The sequence below is a fragment of the Panthera onca genome, chromosome A3, assembly GCF_046562875.1.
Source record: "Panthera onca isolate mPanOnc1 chromosome A3, mPanOnc1 haplotype 2, whole genome shotgun sequence".
Lineage (NCBI taxonomy): Eukaryota > Metazoa > Chordata > Mammalia > Carnivora > Felidae > Panthera > Panthera onca.
In genome coordinates this window covers 123,927,160-123,941,926 of record NC_138341.1, presented here as the reverse complement: position 1 = coordinate 123,941,926, position 14,767 = coordinate 123,927,160, and the positions used below count along the sequence as shown (strand labels likewise).

The following is a 14,767-nucleotide window of genomic DNA, read 5'->3' as shown; positions in this document are numbered from 1 at the left end:
CCTTGCCAACAGCTTGGCACTTCCGGCTTCCAGAACTGTGAGAAAATAAGTTTCTGTTGCTCTAAGCTAAGCCGTTTGTAGTAATTTGTTACAGCGGTCCGAGGAAACTGATACAGCAGCAAAAAAAAAAAAAAAAAAAAAAAAAACAACCCAAAAAAACAAAAAAACAAACAAACAAAAAAAACAAAAACAAAAAAAGTCACAAGTTTGAGAAACACTGAATTGGGCACCCAGCCATGATGGGGGTGAGAGGATTTAGCTCTGTGATAAACTGAGCAACTGAGTCACCAACACTCTCATCTGACCTTAACCCCCAGAGTCCAGCATTTTCACTCAATACACTAGTTGTTTAAAATGAAACGACTAGTTGATAGAATGAAATCTCATGTCCCTATACCTGGATCACCGTAATGACCTCGGGGTCCTAAACTAACTCTTGGGAAGGGTTGAGCTCCTCTTGGCTCCCCATTTACGGATGAGAAAACTAAGGCGCAGATGGGCGAGGTGTCTCCAAGCTTCCAAAGGAGACTAAATGATGCTGTGACCACTGCTCCAATCCCTACAACACTGCACTTAACTCTTTCCGGTATCCAGCAAATACTCCCGGAGCGCTTTTTCCCAGACCCAGAGAAGACTCCGAGGCTGCCACCTGGCGGCGGGACTGGGAGAAGTGAGAGAAGGACCGCGGCGTTCCGCAGCGGACGCCCTGCAGAGGCCGTCAGTGGCCAGGAGGGGGAGCGCGAGCGCCCCGCGAGGGGTGGGGCTCACGGGAGGCGCGCATGCGCCCAAGAGGAGGCACGGCGCCTTCCCGAGCGAAGGGCAAGACGGTAGCCGGGAGGACACCGGGAGGCGGACGGTGGCCGACGAGGTCGGGCATGGAGCATCTGGAGTGCTGCGCGAGGTTCCTCCGGGGGACGCTGGTGCGAGCGGCGGTGCGGCGCTACCTGCCCTGGGCGCTGGCGGCCTCCATGCTGGCGGGCTCCCTCCTCAAGGAGCTCTCCCCGCTGCCCGAGAGCTACCTCAGCAACAAGCGCAACGTCCTCAACGTGTGAGTGCGTCCCGGGTCCTCCCCTGTCCCCGCCATAGCCGACCCGCCGGGGCTTAGCTGCCCTGATGGACGAGTCAGCGGAAGGGGAGGCCTTCCCCGTCGTGACAGGTGCATCTGCACGCGTGTCGCGACCGAGGGATCCCCCGAATAGCTAGTGTCACTAGCAGTTGGCGTTTGCACGCCCAGACGAGCCAGCCTGAGTTGACTGGGCAGGGAGTGACTTGCAGGGCTGTGTGCGTGTCTGTGTGCGCCTGTCGGGGTGTGGGGTGGGATGGGGCGTTGAATTAGCCTCTGTCGCTGAGCCCCCACCTCCCCGTGGAGTCCGGAGTCAGCCCTGGACCTGCTTGGGAGATGCCACCTCTCTCCTCCTGCCTGCCTGTATCAGACCCCACGCTAAGTTCCCCCCGTCCCAGCTTGTGACAGAATCCCGTCACCACCTGTGAAAGACCTGCCTTCCCCTGCTGACTCTGCAACCTTTGCGAGCCTTGCCCCGGCCTCTGACCCAACTCCCGCTCCAAGACAGTCCCCGAGGAGTGGAACCCTCCAGCCTCTGACCTTTCCCCTGGATCTCCTGGGACCTTCTCAGCCACTCAGAGTTCATGGCAGTGGCCCAGGAAAGTAAGCCCAGTGGGGCTCTTTGAGACATCTCCTTAACTCCACCCACTCACGCCTTTTTGTTTGTTTGTTTAACGACTGGATTTTAAGTTTATTGCACAAAAACACTGTTGCGGTCTTAAAGGGAAACTCTGGAAGATAAGACTTGGCCCTTGAAGTGAACTTCGATTCTCCTTTAGAATTACAGTGTCAGCAGCATCTCCCAAAAGTCAACCTAACTTTCGTTACCTGCATAAAACCCCGGTTTCTCTCCGCAGCAGTTTTGTCAAATGCCTGACAGATCTTGGCTCTGGCAAGATCCTTGCATATCAGTCCCAGGGAAGAAGTGAGTGTCAGGCTCTTGGGTGGTGTGTAAGAAGCCTTTGGAACCCGGGAGAAAGTCATCCTGTCCTTGGCCCCCCTTCCTTCCTCACGCCTCCATGGAGGCTGGGCTAAGAATAGATGGATGATGAGTGTGGTTGTTAGCCCCAAGTCTCTTGCGTGTGTGTTTCCTGTGGCCGGTCCCCAGGTCAGCCACCTTTGATGGGCAAGGGGGGACAGGCAGGCAGCTGCCACCTTATCTGGCCTGGGTGAGCTGGGAGCCAAGCAGCCTGGCAGACGAGTCCCTGTTGTGTGTGGGTAACCATAGGTTCTGATGTTTGGTTCCGAGCCTCTGCTAATTGGAGGGAACCAGTGAATCATTGGCTCTGGGAGGGATTTCAAAACTCACTTGGCCTCCTCAGCTCTATCTTTACAGCTGGGGAAACTGAGGCCTGGAGAAGTGTAGTAACAAGTTGAGTCGGAGTCAGGATTTGAACCTGATCTTCTGACTTGAACTCAAGCTCTGTTCTGAGATCATTTCTGCCATGTAGGAAAGAGCCACAGTGTGGGGGAGAAAAGACATGGGCTTTGGGGCTGGCCAGACCTTGGTTTACTCTGGGTTTGCTGGAGGTTTGATTGTGACCCTGGGCAGGTTATTGAACTTTTCTGAGCCTCACATTCTTTATAAAATGGGGTAAGTGAGACTTTCTTCCCAGGGTAAGTGGGAGTGTTCTTTGTGTTTACTTTCCCAGAGCCTGGATCACAGACTAAGATCCCAGGCCCTGGATTTGAATCCCGGCTGCACCACTTATGACCTCTGCTTTGGGCACAATACTTGTGTACCTCAGTTTTCTGATCTGTGAAATGGGGATAGTAACGGTAGCCAGCTCCTAGAGTTGTTTAAAGATTACATTTAAAGAACTTAGTAAGTGAAGTAGCTATCAGTAGCTGTTATCAACTTTTCTTAGTTCCCCTCCCTTGCGAGTCTGGAGACCTGAGTCATGACATTGTTTCCTCTCCACCATGTCCCCTCTCTTCACTTCCACTTTCCTCCTCTGCCAGGTATTTTGTCAAACTGGCCTGGGCCTGGACCTTCTGTCTCCTCCTGCCTTTCATTGCCCTCACCAACTACCACCTGACAGGCAAGGCCGGCCTGGTCCTGCGGCGGCTGAGCACCCTGCTTGTGGGCACGGCCATCTGGTATGTCTGCACAGCTCTCTTCTCCAACATCGAACACTACACGGGCAGCTGCTACCAGTCGCCGGCCCTGCAGGGGGTCAGAAAGGAGCACCAGAGTAAGAAGCAGTGCCACGGGGAAGGAGGCTTTTGGCACGGCTTTGACATCTCAGGCCACTCCTTCCTGCTGACCTTCTGCGCCCTCATGATTGTGGAGGAGATGGCTGTGCTGCATGAGGTGAAGACGGACCGAAGCCACTGCCTCCACACCGCCATCACCACCCTGGTGGTGGCCCTGGGCTTCCTCACCTTCATCTGGGTGTGGATGTTTCTGTGCACGGCCGTTTACTTCCACGACTTGTCCCAGAAACTGTTTGGCACCCTGTTCGGTTTGCTGGGCTGGTACGGGACCTATGGGTTTTGGTATCTGAAACCCTTTTCCCCAGGACTTCCTCCCCAGAGCTCTACTTTGAATTTGAAGCAAGACAGTTACAAGGAATAAAAGAGAAACAAAAGGGGTGATAGATAGCAGGGCAATGGCTAATGTATTTTTCATGATTTTTCTTGGCTACTTGACTAAAGTATCAGTCCTCCTTCAGCGAGGTTGCTCACCAGGCGGTTTTGGTGAGTGGTGGTGGAGTCTGGGGAGGGACTTGAATCCCCACACTTCTTGGCCATGTCATCTTGTGTCACAAATACCACCCTTCCCAGTCAGGCACTTTTTGTCCCTGGCAAGACTTGACCTTAATCTGGAATGTCCCTTTGGTCCCTAGAGGGCAGAGCTAAGGCTCAGAGAGACGACAGAATCAGGAAGGCCTCCACTGTGTGGCTGGAGGGGAGGCCAGGGCCTCAGCACCCTTCTCTGCCACTGTCATTCTCTCCCTGATTCTAGTCATCTTGTACTTTAATGGCTGACTTAACGCTGTTATTTAATAATATTGCCCTCTGGTCAGCTTTGCGTAAGCATTTATTTCCAGCAGGGTTCTTTATAAAACAACCACCTGCCTGAAGATACTCTCTGGTGGTGGTATTTGTTTATCCTCAGAATGTTCTATATCACAACTGGCTTGTGATTACCTACCAAAACAGTTCAACTGGAGTGCCTCTGTGGCTGAGTATTGGATGATTTTTGTGTAACGAACATTGCCAGTTTTCTGTCTGTGTTGCCCAGTTTTACTGGCTTTTGGAGCAATAAGGTTACCTTTTTTTCCTACTATTTTGAGCAAATGCTTTATTGTTTTCAATAACAACTATGGCGTTTGTTCTGTGTTGACAAAACTCTTGACGATAACCCACAACCTTGATGCTGCACTTTGGCACGTGTGTGGATAGCTTTGAGGGTTTTCTTAGAACACTAATTTACTTTTTATAAACTAGACTCCTGGATTATGGTATTAAAGTCCCCCTCGCTTCATGGGGCTGTTTTCTCTATTAAGAATAAAACCTGAAAGCAGACATTTTAATACTAACTTGATGAAATTTAAGCTGAGTCAGAGTAACTTTGCAAAATGCATACTTGCACTGAAACTTTCCTGACCACGCATCAGTGGTGTAAGCTGAACGGTGTCCTTCAGACTCAGCTGATAAGTACATTGACCAGTCTGCTGTGGCCCAAGGAATTTTTACATTTTGGACAAGATTATGATAAATTGGAGGTGAAGGAAAACGTCTTCCATTGTCTCTGATGGCAGGAAGCCTACTGTTTACAAAAATGTCCCTGTTAAATGTCGGCACGACTTTGGCCCTACCCTCCACCAGACCCAAACTGGGCCTGCTCAGCTGGCCTTGAAATCGGTCTTTCCTTTCCCCCTTTGCACACTTCTCAGTGTCCAGCCTGTCCTTCTGTGGCCTGTCACCTTCACCCGCAAAGTTACGGTTACAGCTCTGTGATAAGACACTCCCCCGCCACCCGTCATCTCCACAGGTTGCAGGCTGCCTATTTACTGTCTCCTTAGGCCTTTATACCCAGCCCTTCGCATTTTGGATAATCATCCTGGAAGCTTCCTTGATGCTCCTTCTCTCCCTCAGAGCTAAGCCTGACAAGCACTACACTTAACTGCCTTAACTCAAGCTTACATGTTAGGAGCTTGAGGCCTGAAAAATCTTCAGCGTAAATTGTATTTCTTATAAAGATGTATTTAAAATATATATTTGGTATCCCACCAGGCTGCATGTTAATTTGTATCGATCAAAATGTGAGGTATGATACGTTGTACCAAAAGGTGGCAGAAATGTTGGCTCTGAGATTTCGGAGGTGTCACCCGTGGTGCTTTGGGATGTTGGGAGCGTTGGCAAGATATGACGGGCCCCATGAGATTTTTTTTGCCCTTTGGAGTTTTCGTCTGTAAACGGGGAGGTAGAGTAGGCGGCGGGGGGGGGGGGGGGGGAGGGGGTCGTCTTGTTGAAGGGGTTGAAGTCTCTCCTGAGTTTCATGTTCAGCACCGAAGGCAGCAGATACAAGGTGACTCTATGTGTCTATTTGTCACACTTAAATACCCAGACATTTTCCCCCTAGCAGATCTGATTCAGGCTCAGCATTAAAAGTAACTCTGTGGAAAGTGTCAGTTACCGACCCTTGTGTACTGAGCAGTCTTCTATCACTTCCTGTTCAGTCTTAGCACCCTCGCCTTTTCCTTGGGAACGTGCTCCCTACCCCTCTGTGAGGCAGCGTGGTTTGGTGAAAGAGTTTGGGCTTAGGAAAATGCGAGATGGGGTTCAAATATTGGCACCACCACTGAGAGGTGTCTGACCACAGGCAGGCTTCGTGTCCACACCTGGACAATGGAGATGATACGTTAGGATTACGGGAAATGATGTATGTAAAACACCCAGCACATGCGCTTAGCGGACCAAAATCCCTCATCTCCTTTTTCCTCACCTAAAGCCTTTAGAACTTCTTGGCTCCTTAGAGGAGGCAGGGAAACTAACATCTACTTTTGAGTACCATTTGGGGTCTGGGTCTCCTGTTGAAATAGTCTTGTATCTTTTGAAAAGTGTCTGTTGTCCCCAGGTGCTGAGCAAGAGGCTTGGAAGGGCATCTGTGATCCCAGAATACCACCATGCTTGTTTGGCGTCTCCACCCTGAGGTTCATTCACTGACACCTCATTTTCCATGTGCATCTGTCATAGTCTGAGTACCAGATTGTATTTAGAGTTTGGCTCCTGCCACTGTTACATACACACAGATCGTGTGTGTAAACAAGCAAATTAAGTAAACTGGAGATAATGAAATCCCACGTTCCGTGTTTCATGTGTTCCTTTCTAAAACCCTTAAGAAAGTCCAGAACCAGGAAAGCGCAGCCTACTTTATGAAAATGGTATAGTTCTTACTTGAGCTACTCGTTAGATACAGGGTGTTTCATGACTATGGTTACTCTTTTTTTTTTTTTTTTTTTTTTTCCTCCTCAATTCTATAACCAAGTATATGTTCAGTCATATTATTTCTTTTTTTGGTTTTGTTTTCCAGTCATACATTTCTTAGCTTGATTTACTCCTTCCCTTTGTGTCATAGCTATGTCTGAGAGTCCTGAGGTCTGAATCAACCAGATTTGGGAGTTTTCTGGGCAGAAGGAGAGGAGTTGAGCCTCATGGGAGCAACACTGACGAGCGGGTACAAAGTCCACTCCAATGAGGTCGGCTGTGAGAGTGCCCTGTGCCCTGGAGGCCTAGACCTCTTAGTGCCTGCCTACTCGTTTGTCAGCCTTACCTGGTTGGCACCTCCAGGTAGTGTCTGTTGAAAGCTCCAGAAAGCTCTACGGCTGTAGGATTAAAAGCTCCTTAGATGTTGTACTTCCCTCTGCAGATTTCGTCAGCAGCACCAAGCTTCCTGAGTTCGTACTGTGAGCCAGGAGCTGATGGTCAGGATAAACTCTCTCCCCGCTGGAGTTTGTGGTCCAAAGTCTGTCCACTCAGAGCTTCAGGCAGGTGCTGGGGTTGCAGAGAACTTGATACATCTGTGCATTAGAGGAATTTTCAGTCTTGTGGACGAGACACAAAAGGAATCAACAACCACCATCAAGTGTTTTTTTTTTTTTTTAATGTTTATTTATTTTTAACAGAGAGAGAGAGAGAGAGAGAGCAGGGGAAGAGCAGAGAGAGAGGGAGACACAGAATCTGAAGCAGGTTCTAGGCTGTGAGCTGTCAGCACGGAGCCCAGTGGCCGGTTTTGGGGCTTGAACTCATGAACCACGAGACCATGACCTGAGCCAAAGTCGGACGCTTAACAGGCTAAGCCACTCCGGTGCCCCTGAAATGTTCTGAGTGCTGGGGCAAGGTCAGGGCCTGGGAACATAGAGCAGGGGACAATCAGATGCCCTGGGAAATTAGAAAATATTTTCACAGAACATAACCACTCTTTTGGGTCTTGAAGGTGGGGAGGAGTTCAGGCAGTTAGAGAAGGGAATCCAAGCAAGTGAGAACAGGACGCACAAAGGCACAAAGACATGCTACAGTGACTTTTATCCAGACATCCCTTCTCAAGGAACATAACATTCCCCCCATTTTCCAGAGCAATGGAGCATGAAGAAAGGCATGAAGGACTGCAGGGGTGATGGATGTGCTATAGCATGGAGAGCCCGCAGCTAGAGGTGAGGCTACCTGGCTTTGAGCTGGATGCTGCCACTTCTGATTCTGCTTTCCTGTGTGACTCTGGATTCGTCAGTCACCATCCCTGGCCGTCAATTCCTTACCCAATAAAAGAGGGGGGTGGACTGAGTAATCCCACCAACGCGTCTGCTCTATTCCCTTTCTCTGTTCTGCTTCCCAAGCTGGTTGTGATCCTATTTTAGGAAACAACGTGAAAAGAAACTCCTACTCAGAGCTGAGGTGGCAGCTGGTTTTCTAGTGAGTGATGGAGAAGCCCACCTCTGGGTGCTCTTTGTCACCCCCCGCTTTTCTGTGCATCCATAGCCTAATGTAGTTCAGACCTGATTTGTATGCATTCATCCGGACTTACTGGACATGGGGAGCTGAGCCTCATTCCCAGAGGGATGAACTCCAGAGGCCTTACCAAAAGAAGTCTCTAAACTCAAGCCATTTTTGACAGATCACTTTTGACCAGGGAAGGGGTAGGTTCCGTTCAGAGAAACCCTGTGCAGTGTAGTCACCTTCAGAAATTGTCCCCAAAGCCCCTAATACAGTCGCTGAGTTTTGAAAGTTGAACACACAGCACAGAAAATAGGTGCCCTCCTTCCCTGGGGAGAGGGGAGGTAGTAGATTAGTACCACGTGTTTAGAAGGTAACCTAGTAGTGTCCAGACTTAAAATGGGTGGACCCAGCAACCTCTGTCTCGGGCCGTGGGCTGTGGAAAGGGGTGTAGAAGCAGGCAAACGAGTATAAAGACCTCATTGCGGCAACGTGTAACAGCGAGATGTTGTCACGATCTGTTGTCCTACCAAATTACGGTAACTATATCAAAAATAACAGTGCAGTCACTACAAAGAATCAGTGATGTATCAGCACGGAATCTGGAGGCAGGCAGACTCAGATTTGCACTGCCTGGAACTTACAGCTCTGTGTCCTCTCTCCAGTCATTCTCTCCGAGCCTCTCCTCCTGGGAGTGTAAGGTCGGGATGATGGTGGCTTCCCTCACCCAACATTCAGGGCTTCAGTGTTGAAGGTACACTGAGGGAACCAGGCACTGTGCGAGGTCCAGTGTTAATTCAAAGAGACATGGTGCCTTTGGGGGGATTCGTCCAGCTGGGTGCAGGCACTGAATGGAGCAACTCCCAAGCTGTGCTGAGATTCTAAAGCACGGTGTGCCCCCAGCCTACTCTGACCTTGTCACAGCCCAGGCAGAAATGGTTTGTATAAAGTGCTTAGAAAAGCAAAAGAGGGAGGAGATTAACGTGGACTCCGGCCAGACTGCCTGGGTTCAAATCCTGGCTCTGCCACACGCACTCTGGCTTTGTGACCTTGAGCGAATTCCTTAATCTTCTGGCCTCGGTTTCCTCATCTGTACAATGGGGATGATATAAGTACCTAGCTCATAGGGTTGTCATGAGGATTAAATGAATAGATACCTGTAAAGTATATCTTAAGTGGATTAGAACAGGACCTAGTGTATTGGAAGTACCATACACATGTCTTCAAGGGCACAGTAAGTCTAACGTGCCATCATTACCATAACTTACTTTAAAATCAGAAGAAAGGAACCCCATACATGTCAGCACTTTAATTTTGATCAACTCAGAAGTAATTAAAATGGACAGGTAATGAATGTAGAAGGCCATGTCCCAGTGACCTAGCGTGGGAATGGGGCCTCTGAGAGTCTGTGGTCTGCTTTCAGGGCTCACGGAGGGATGAGGGAGAGCAAGAGAGGTGTTATCCAGGAGAGCCGAAAGGAAAGGCCATCTGTTTATCCGTGGGGATTTGGGGGCAAGGAAAAGTAGGTCTCCCCGTTTGAGGTGCTGTCCACTCACAGGCAAGCTACAGGCTGGCTGACCCGGCTTTCCAGGCTGCTTATTTTGGGGAACTGGGCTGGGTGCCTTATCACGGAGCCTGCCTTCCCTCGTCTTCTCTGCCAGGGCGTGGCTGAGGTGTCTGAGTGCTTAGGAGATAAGCAGGTGGAGAAGCCTGGGAGCCACCCCTCATAAGCATCTTAATTTCTGGAGCAGTGTTGTTCAGGTCCTGCCCAAACAAGCTGCTACCACCCACCGCCCCACCCCACCCCCACCCTTCCATCCCTTTTTGACTTCTGCTCCAATTGCCTGAGGATTCTGTGTCTGCTCTGTGTCTGCCAGATACTCCCCTGCTCCTGGGGACTAATGCAGGGGTGAATGGTGACTCTCATCTGGAGTTAGTAGAAGCTTTGGATTAGAGCAAGCAGACTGCATTCAAATCCTGCCTGTCCACTCCTGCCTGTCCACGGCTGTGTGACCTTAGGCAAGTCACTTAGCCTCTCTGGGCTTGTGAAATGGGGATAGGACTTTTTTTCTACCTCACTAGTCTTTGGGTGGCTTAATGAATATCATGGATGGGAAAATATTTTATAAGTTTTAAAATGTCAGGCACCCACGAGGGCTGCTTATTACTGAAGAGATTCACCTTTGTCTAGTGAAGCTAGAGCTAAAGCTAGAGCTTTGTCTTTCTCAGAAGCCTGGGCCCTGTAACCCCTGCATGGCCCCAGGAACCCTAAAATGAGCTGGTGTCACCAATATAATTTTAAAAATGCAACATTGAATTAAATTAGTAACAACTAGCATTTGTTCTAATTTTTTAAATCTGGTGCCTGACGTTTTTATTGTATTATCTCAACCTAGGCCATAGAGAAAACAGGAAGGTCTTTGGCTTCTAACACAGTTGGTTTCATATCCCAGCTCTGCCAGTGTATTAGTCAACTACTGCTGTAATAATGCTTTGTAACAAACCTCCCCCAGCGTGATGGCTTATGACCACAGATGCTCACAGGTAACTGCAACTCACTGACGTGGGCGGGTCTTAACTAGTGAGTTCTGCTCCAGGCCACAGCTGGGCTCAGGTCTGGGGTCCAGACTAAAAGGGCAGCAAATACGTGGGGCATGTTCTTGTGATGATCCCCGGGGCACGAAAGCCTAAGACAAATTGAACAGTACCTGCAAGCCGCTGCTTGTGTCACATCCTTCCATTGACATTCCACTGGCTCAAGGTGGTCATATGGGCAAGCCTGGCATCTGCAGGAAAGGAAATAAAGAAAACTCCACCCACAGTGGGACATGCTACAAAATTATATGGCAAAAGCTGTGGATATATAATCCTGTTAGGAAATCCAGCAACCCAATCTACCCCTTGTGCCTTGGGTGCTTAACTCTCCAAGCCTCTGTTTCTTCATCAGTGAAACATAAAAGTCTATGTTTTGCAGAGTCAGAAATAATGTATGTGAATTTCCTAGGGCATAGTTAGTATTCAATGGATGGCAGCTATTATTATTATCAACTCCATTTTAGAAATGAGAAAACTGAGACCTCTAGGCAGTGTGGTCTTAGATTGTGAGGGAAAGATGAAACAGGTCTTTGGAGATATGTTGAAGTGACCTGGACAAGTATTCTGTGGCTTTGGGAGTAAAAGCTGTGAGCTGAAGAAAATATGGCCTTATTGTCCCCCCCGCTACGGACCTGTGAATGATGGAGAGACATTTTGCAACAGTGTAAACTTTGGGGATGCCCATTACCACGGTCTGGGTGGTGGTGGTGACTGAACTCTGATAGCCCCACAACCTCCTCCTCTCTGCTTCCCTCCATGGCACCTCACAGAAGGCTCAGCAACTGATGGATTCTGAGCAAATGTTTGCATATTGATTCTTCTTGTCCTCCACCCTAGGTTCTCTCCATGACATTCCAAGAGACAGAATGGGACCAGGGAAAAGACTCTTGGCTTTAGCTCACTCATAGTGGGATCCTGACCAAACCAGAAACCAGCCCATCTAGGGCCTCAGTTTCCCCATATGCAGAACAGGTGGGCGGACGTGCATGGTGTCTCCCAGCCTGGACTTTGAGTCTATGATTTTCTCTAACCACCTGCCTGTGCCTCATCTCATTCAGTTATTCCTTGTGTTAGAGTCTGCTAGCTGTGCACCAAGATCTGTTCTCTCCTTCCTTAGCAATGCTGTGCAACCGCAGACATTTTCCAGTCTCCTGTGCAGCTGGGAAAGGCCGTGCGATTAAATTCTCACCTATGCAATGTGAGTGGAAGTGATGTGACCCTCTTTCAAGTGTAGGCCTTACCGGACACACACTCTTCCAGCCTCTCTTTCCCTTCTGATCAGATAAAACCTGGGCCTCGCGTGCCCTGTGAATGAGGACAATGCACAGGAGGAAGGTGGGGAAACAGCATGGAAGGAATCTGGGTTCCTGAACAAAGACAGGAGACAGACTCCAGGCCAGTTTATACCACTCCCCTCATTAATGGGACAAAACTGAATTTCCACTCTCCTAAGTCTTGATGTTTTGTTTTGTTTTTTCCCTCTTGTTAAAAATTGCTTGGGGGTGCCTGGGTGGCTCAGGTGGTTAAGCGTCCGACTTCGTCTCAGGTCATGATCTCATAGTTCATGAATTCAAGCCCTGCATCGGGCTCTGTGCTAACAGCTCAGAGCCTGGAGCCTGCTTTGGATTCTGTGTCTCCCTCTCTCTCTGCCCCTCCCCCACTCACATGCTGTCTCTCTCTCTCTCTCTCTCTCTCTCTCTCTCTCTCTCAAGAAAAAAATAAATAATAAACATTAAACATTTTTTTGTAATAAAAAAACAAACGAAACAAAACAACAACAAAAAACTCACTTGGTCATTGTAACAATTCTGCCTTCCCTGCCTGCTGTACTCCATCTCCTTTATTCCCACTTCTCCAGGCCTGGCTTCCTTGCTCTCCAGGCAGATGCCCTGGGAGATGCCCTAATGTGTTAGGTGTTTGGTGGAGACACAGCTCAGTTGGGCATCAGCCTCTCTGCCAGCTCTTCTAACAGCTGAAGACCCTGTCTCCAAACTGAGATTGACTGCTTCTCAGTCTTTGCTGTGGGCAGTCACCTTACAGTCTCAGCAGGACCAGACAGACCTCCACCTCTTCCTGCTGGTCAGTCACTGCCTCCCCCCATCCCAGGCTAAGCCTCCACTCATCACCCGAGGCAAAGTCATGTGTTAAGGCCATCCCAACATTTCTACCTCTCCAACTAGATAGAAGAGCTATTCGGGTAGACCAGGGAAAGTTCCTGGAACTCCCCATGCCCCCACACACTAGACTAGTTACAACACTGGAAAATGGGTGGGTCTGGAGAAGGGTCATGTTTCATCATGAACTCCTTCAGGTGGTGACTCAAACTGCCGTTTTTTCAGATGTGGCTTCTTTACTAAAGAAAATCAACACAGTGTCTAACACTTTTAATGCAACATCTGGTCTGGAAACTGTTGTTCTCTCTACCATTTGGTGAGGACCACCAAAAGCCATTTGCTGTTATTGGGCAGAGCAGTAGCTTCTCACTGTGGGGCTATGTCAGCTTTTTTGTTCTCTGTTGTAATCTCATGTATAGAGACCTTGATTACCCTGATGTCCCCATAATAAGACACTGACCCACTATGTTGATGACATCATGTTGTTCCCGGTGAAAAGGAAATGGCAAGTGCACCAGATGCTTTAGAAAGACCCACACATGCCAGAGGGTGGTATATAAACCTCAGGAACATTCAGGAACCTGTACCTTGTTAAAATTTCTAGGGACCCGGGGGTTAGGAAATGTCAGGCTATGCCTTCCAAGTGAAGAAGTTGCTATGCCTGCCACTAAGATGGAAGCACTGCAACTGGTAGCCCTGTTTGGATTTGAGAGGCAACGTTCACCCATTTGTGTGTGTTGCTCCAAACCATTTACAGGGTAACCCATAAGACTTCTGGTTTTGGGTGGATCCCAAAGTAGATGCAGGCTGCAGTTCAGATGCTCGGAATGACCCAGCAGATCCAATGGTGTTGAAATTGTCTGTGGTTTAGACATGGTGGGTGGAGCCTCCAGCCAGCCCTAAGAAGAAACTCTCAGCACATACCCCCACGCTCTTGGAACAAAGTCCTGTCCTCTTCTGCATATAACAACTGTCCTTTTGAAAATTCGTTTCTGGCCTGCTACTGGGCCCTGGAAGAGACTGAACACCTGACCATGAGACACCAAATGACTAAGCAACCTGAGCTGCCTGTCGTGAACTGGATGCCATCTGATTGATCAAGCCATAAGGCTGGGTACGTAGAGCAGCATTCTATCAATTGGAAGTGAAACAGCTCAGAGGATGCCAACTATTCCTGCCACCTCACCACCTCTTCCTCATCCAACACCTAAGGACTTGTGACAAACTCACTCTGATCAAATGATGGAGGAAGAAAAATCTCAATCCTGGTACCAACTGGAAGTGGGTGGTTGCAGCACCACGGGGAATGCCCTCAAAGACATTGGAGAAGGAGAATCCTCACTGTGAACAGGACTTCAGGCAGTAACTGTGGTTGTCCACTATATCTAGATGGAGACAGAAGTCCAGAAAGACGGATCTACACATATTCATGGAATGGATGGTTTGGCTGGATGATCAAGAGCATGGAGAGAGCAAGAATGGAGGATTGGTAACCAGGATATCTGTGAAAGAAAGAATGTGGGCGAATCTGTAACAATGGGCACAGAAAGAGAATATTTGTATCTCCCCCAAAAGTACTCAGTAGAGGAGCGTGTTAACAAATATTTGGACAAAATGACTTGTTTTGTAGATACAAGTCGTTCCCTTCCCCCAGCCACCCTAGTGCTTGCTCAATGGGCTCACATACAAAATGGCCATGGTGATCGAGCTAGAGGTTCTAGGTGGACACAACAACACGGACTCCCTCTCAGCAAGACTGATGTAGGTAATACCAGCATCAAGTACCCAACATGCACAGAATTCCTGATATGGAGCCATTCCCTGTAGGAACTAGCCACCTAGTGGCAAACTGGTCACATTGACCCCTTCCATCATGGAGAGAGCAGCGAGCAGCAATTTGTATATCCTATATATGGATTTGCCTTCTTTGACCACGACATCCACGGACATCTTGGCTCCAGTCCTGGTATTCCATACAATATTGCTTCTGACCAAGGGGTTGATATCACTGCAAAAGAAATGCAACGGCGTAATTATACCTGTGGAACTTTCTGGT

The 14,767-nt window shown here is 48.9% G+C and overlaps 2 protein-coding genes across 2 annotated transcripts in view; one reads left to right on the top strand and one right to left on the bottom strand.

The window, feature by feature from the left end:
• Positions 1–793: 793 nt before the first annotated feature.
• FITM2 (fat storage inducing transmembrane protein 2) lies at positions 794–6,375 on the top strand. The gene is made up of 2 exons (XM_060618485.3): positions 794–1,048; positions 3,026–6,375. Exons 1-2 carry the CDS (start codon positions 876–878, stop codon positions 3,639–3,641), a joined length of 789 nt encoding a protein of 262 aa, XP_060474468.1. The 5' UTR covers positions 794–875; the 3' UTR covers positions 3,642–6,375.
• An 8,202-nt stretch (positions 6,376–14,577) lies between these two features.
• GDAP1L1 (ganglioside induced differentiation associated protein 1 like 1) overlaps positions 14,578–14,767 on the bottom strand; it is a 52,827-nt gene continuing 52,637 nt past the window's right edge. The window contains exon 7 of the transcript XR_009605970.3: positions 14,578–14,719. The gene's annotated coding sequence lies outside the window, so the exon portion shown is untranslated. The remainder of the gene's footprint in view (positions 14,720–14,767) is intronic.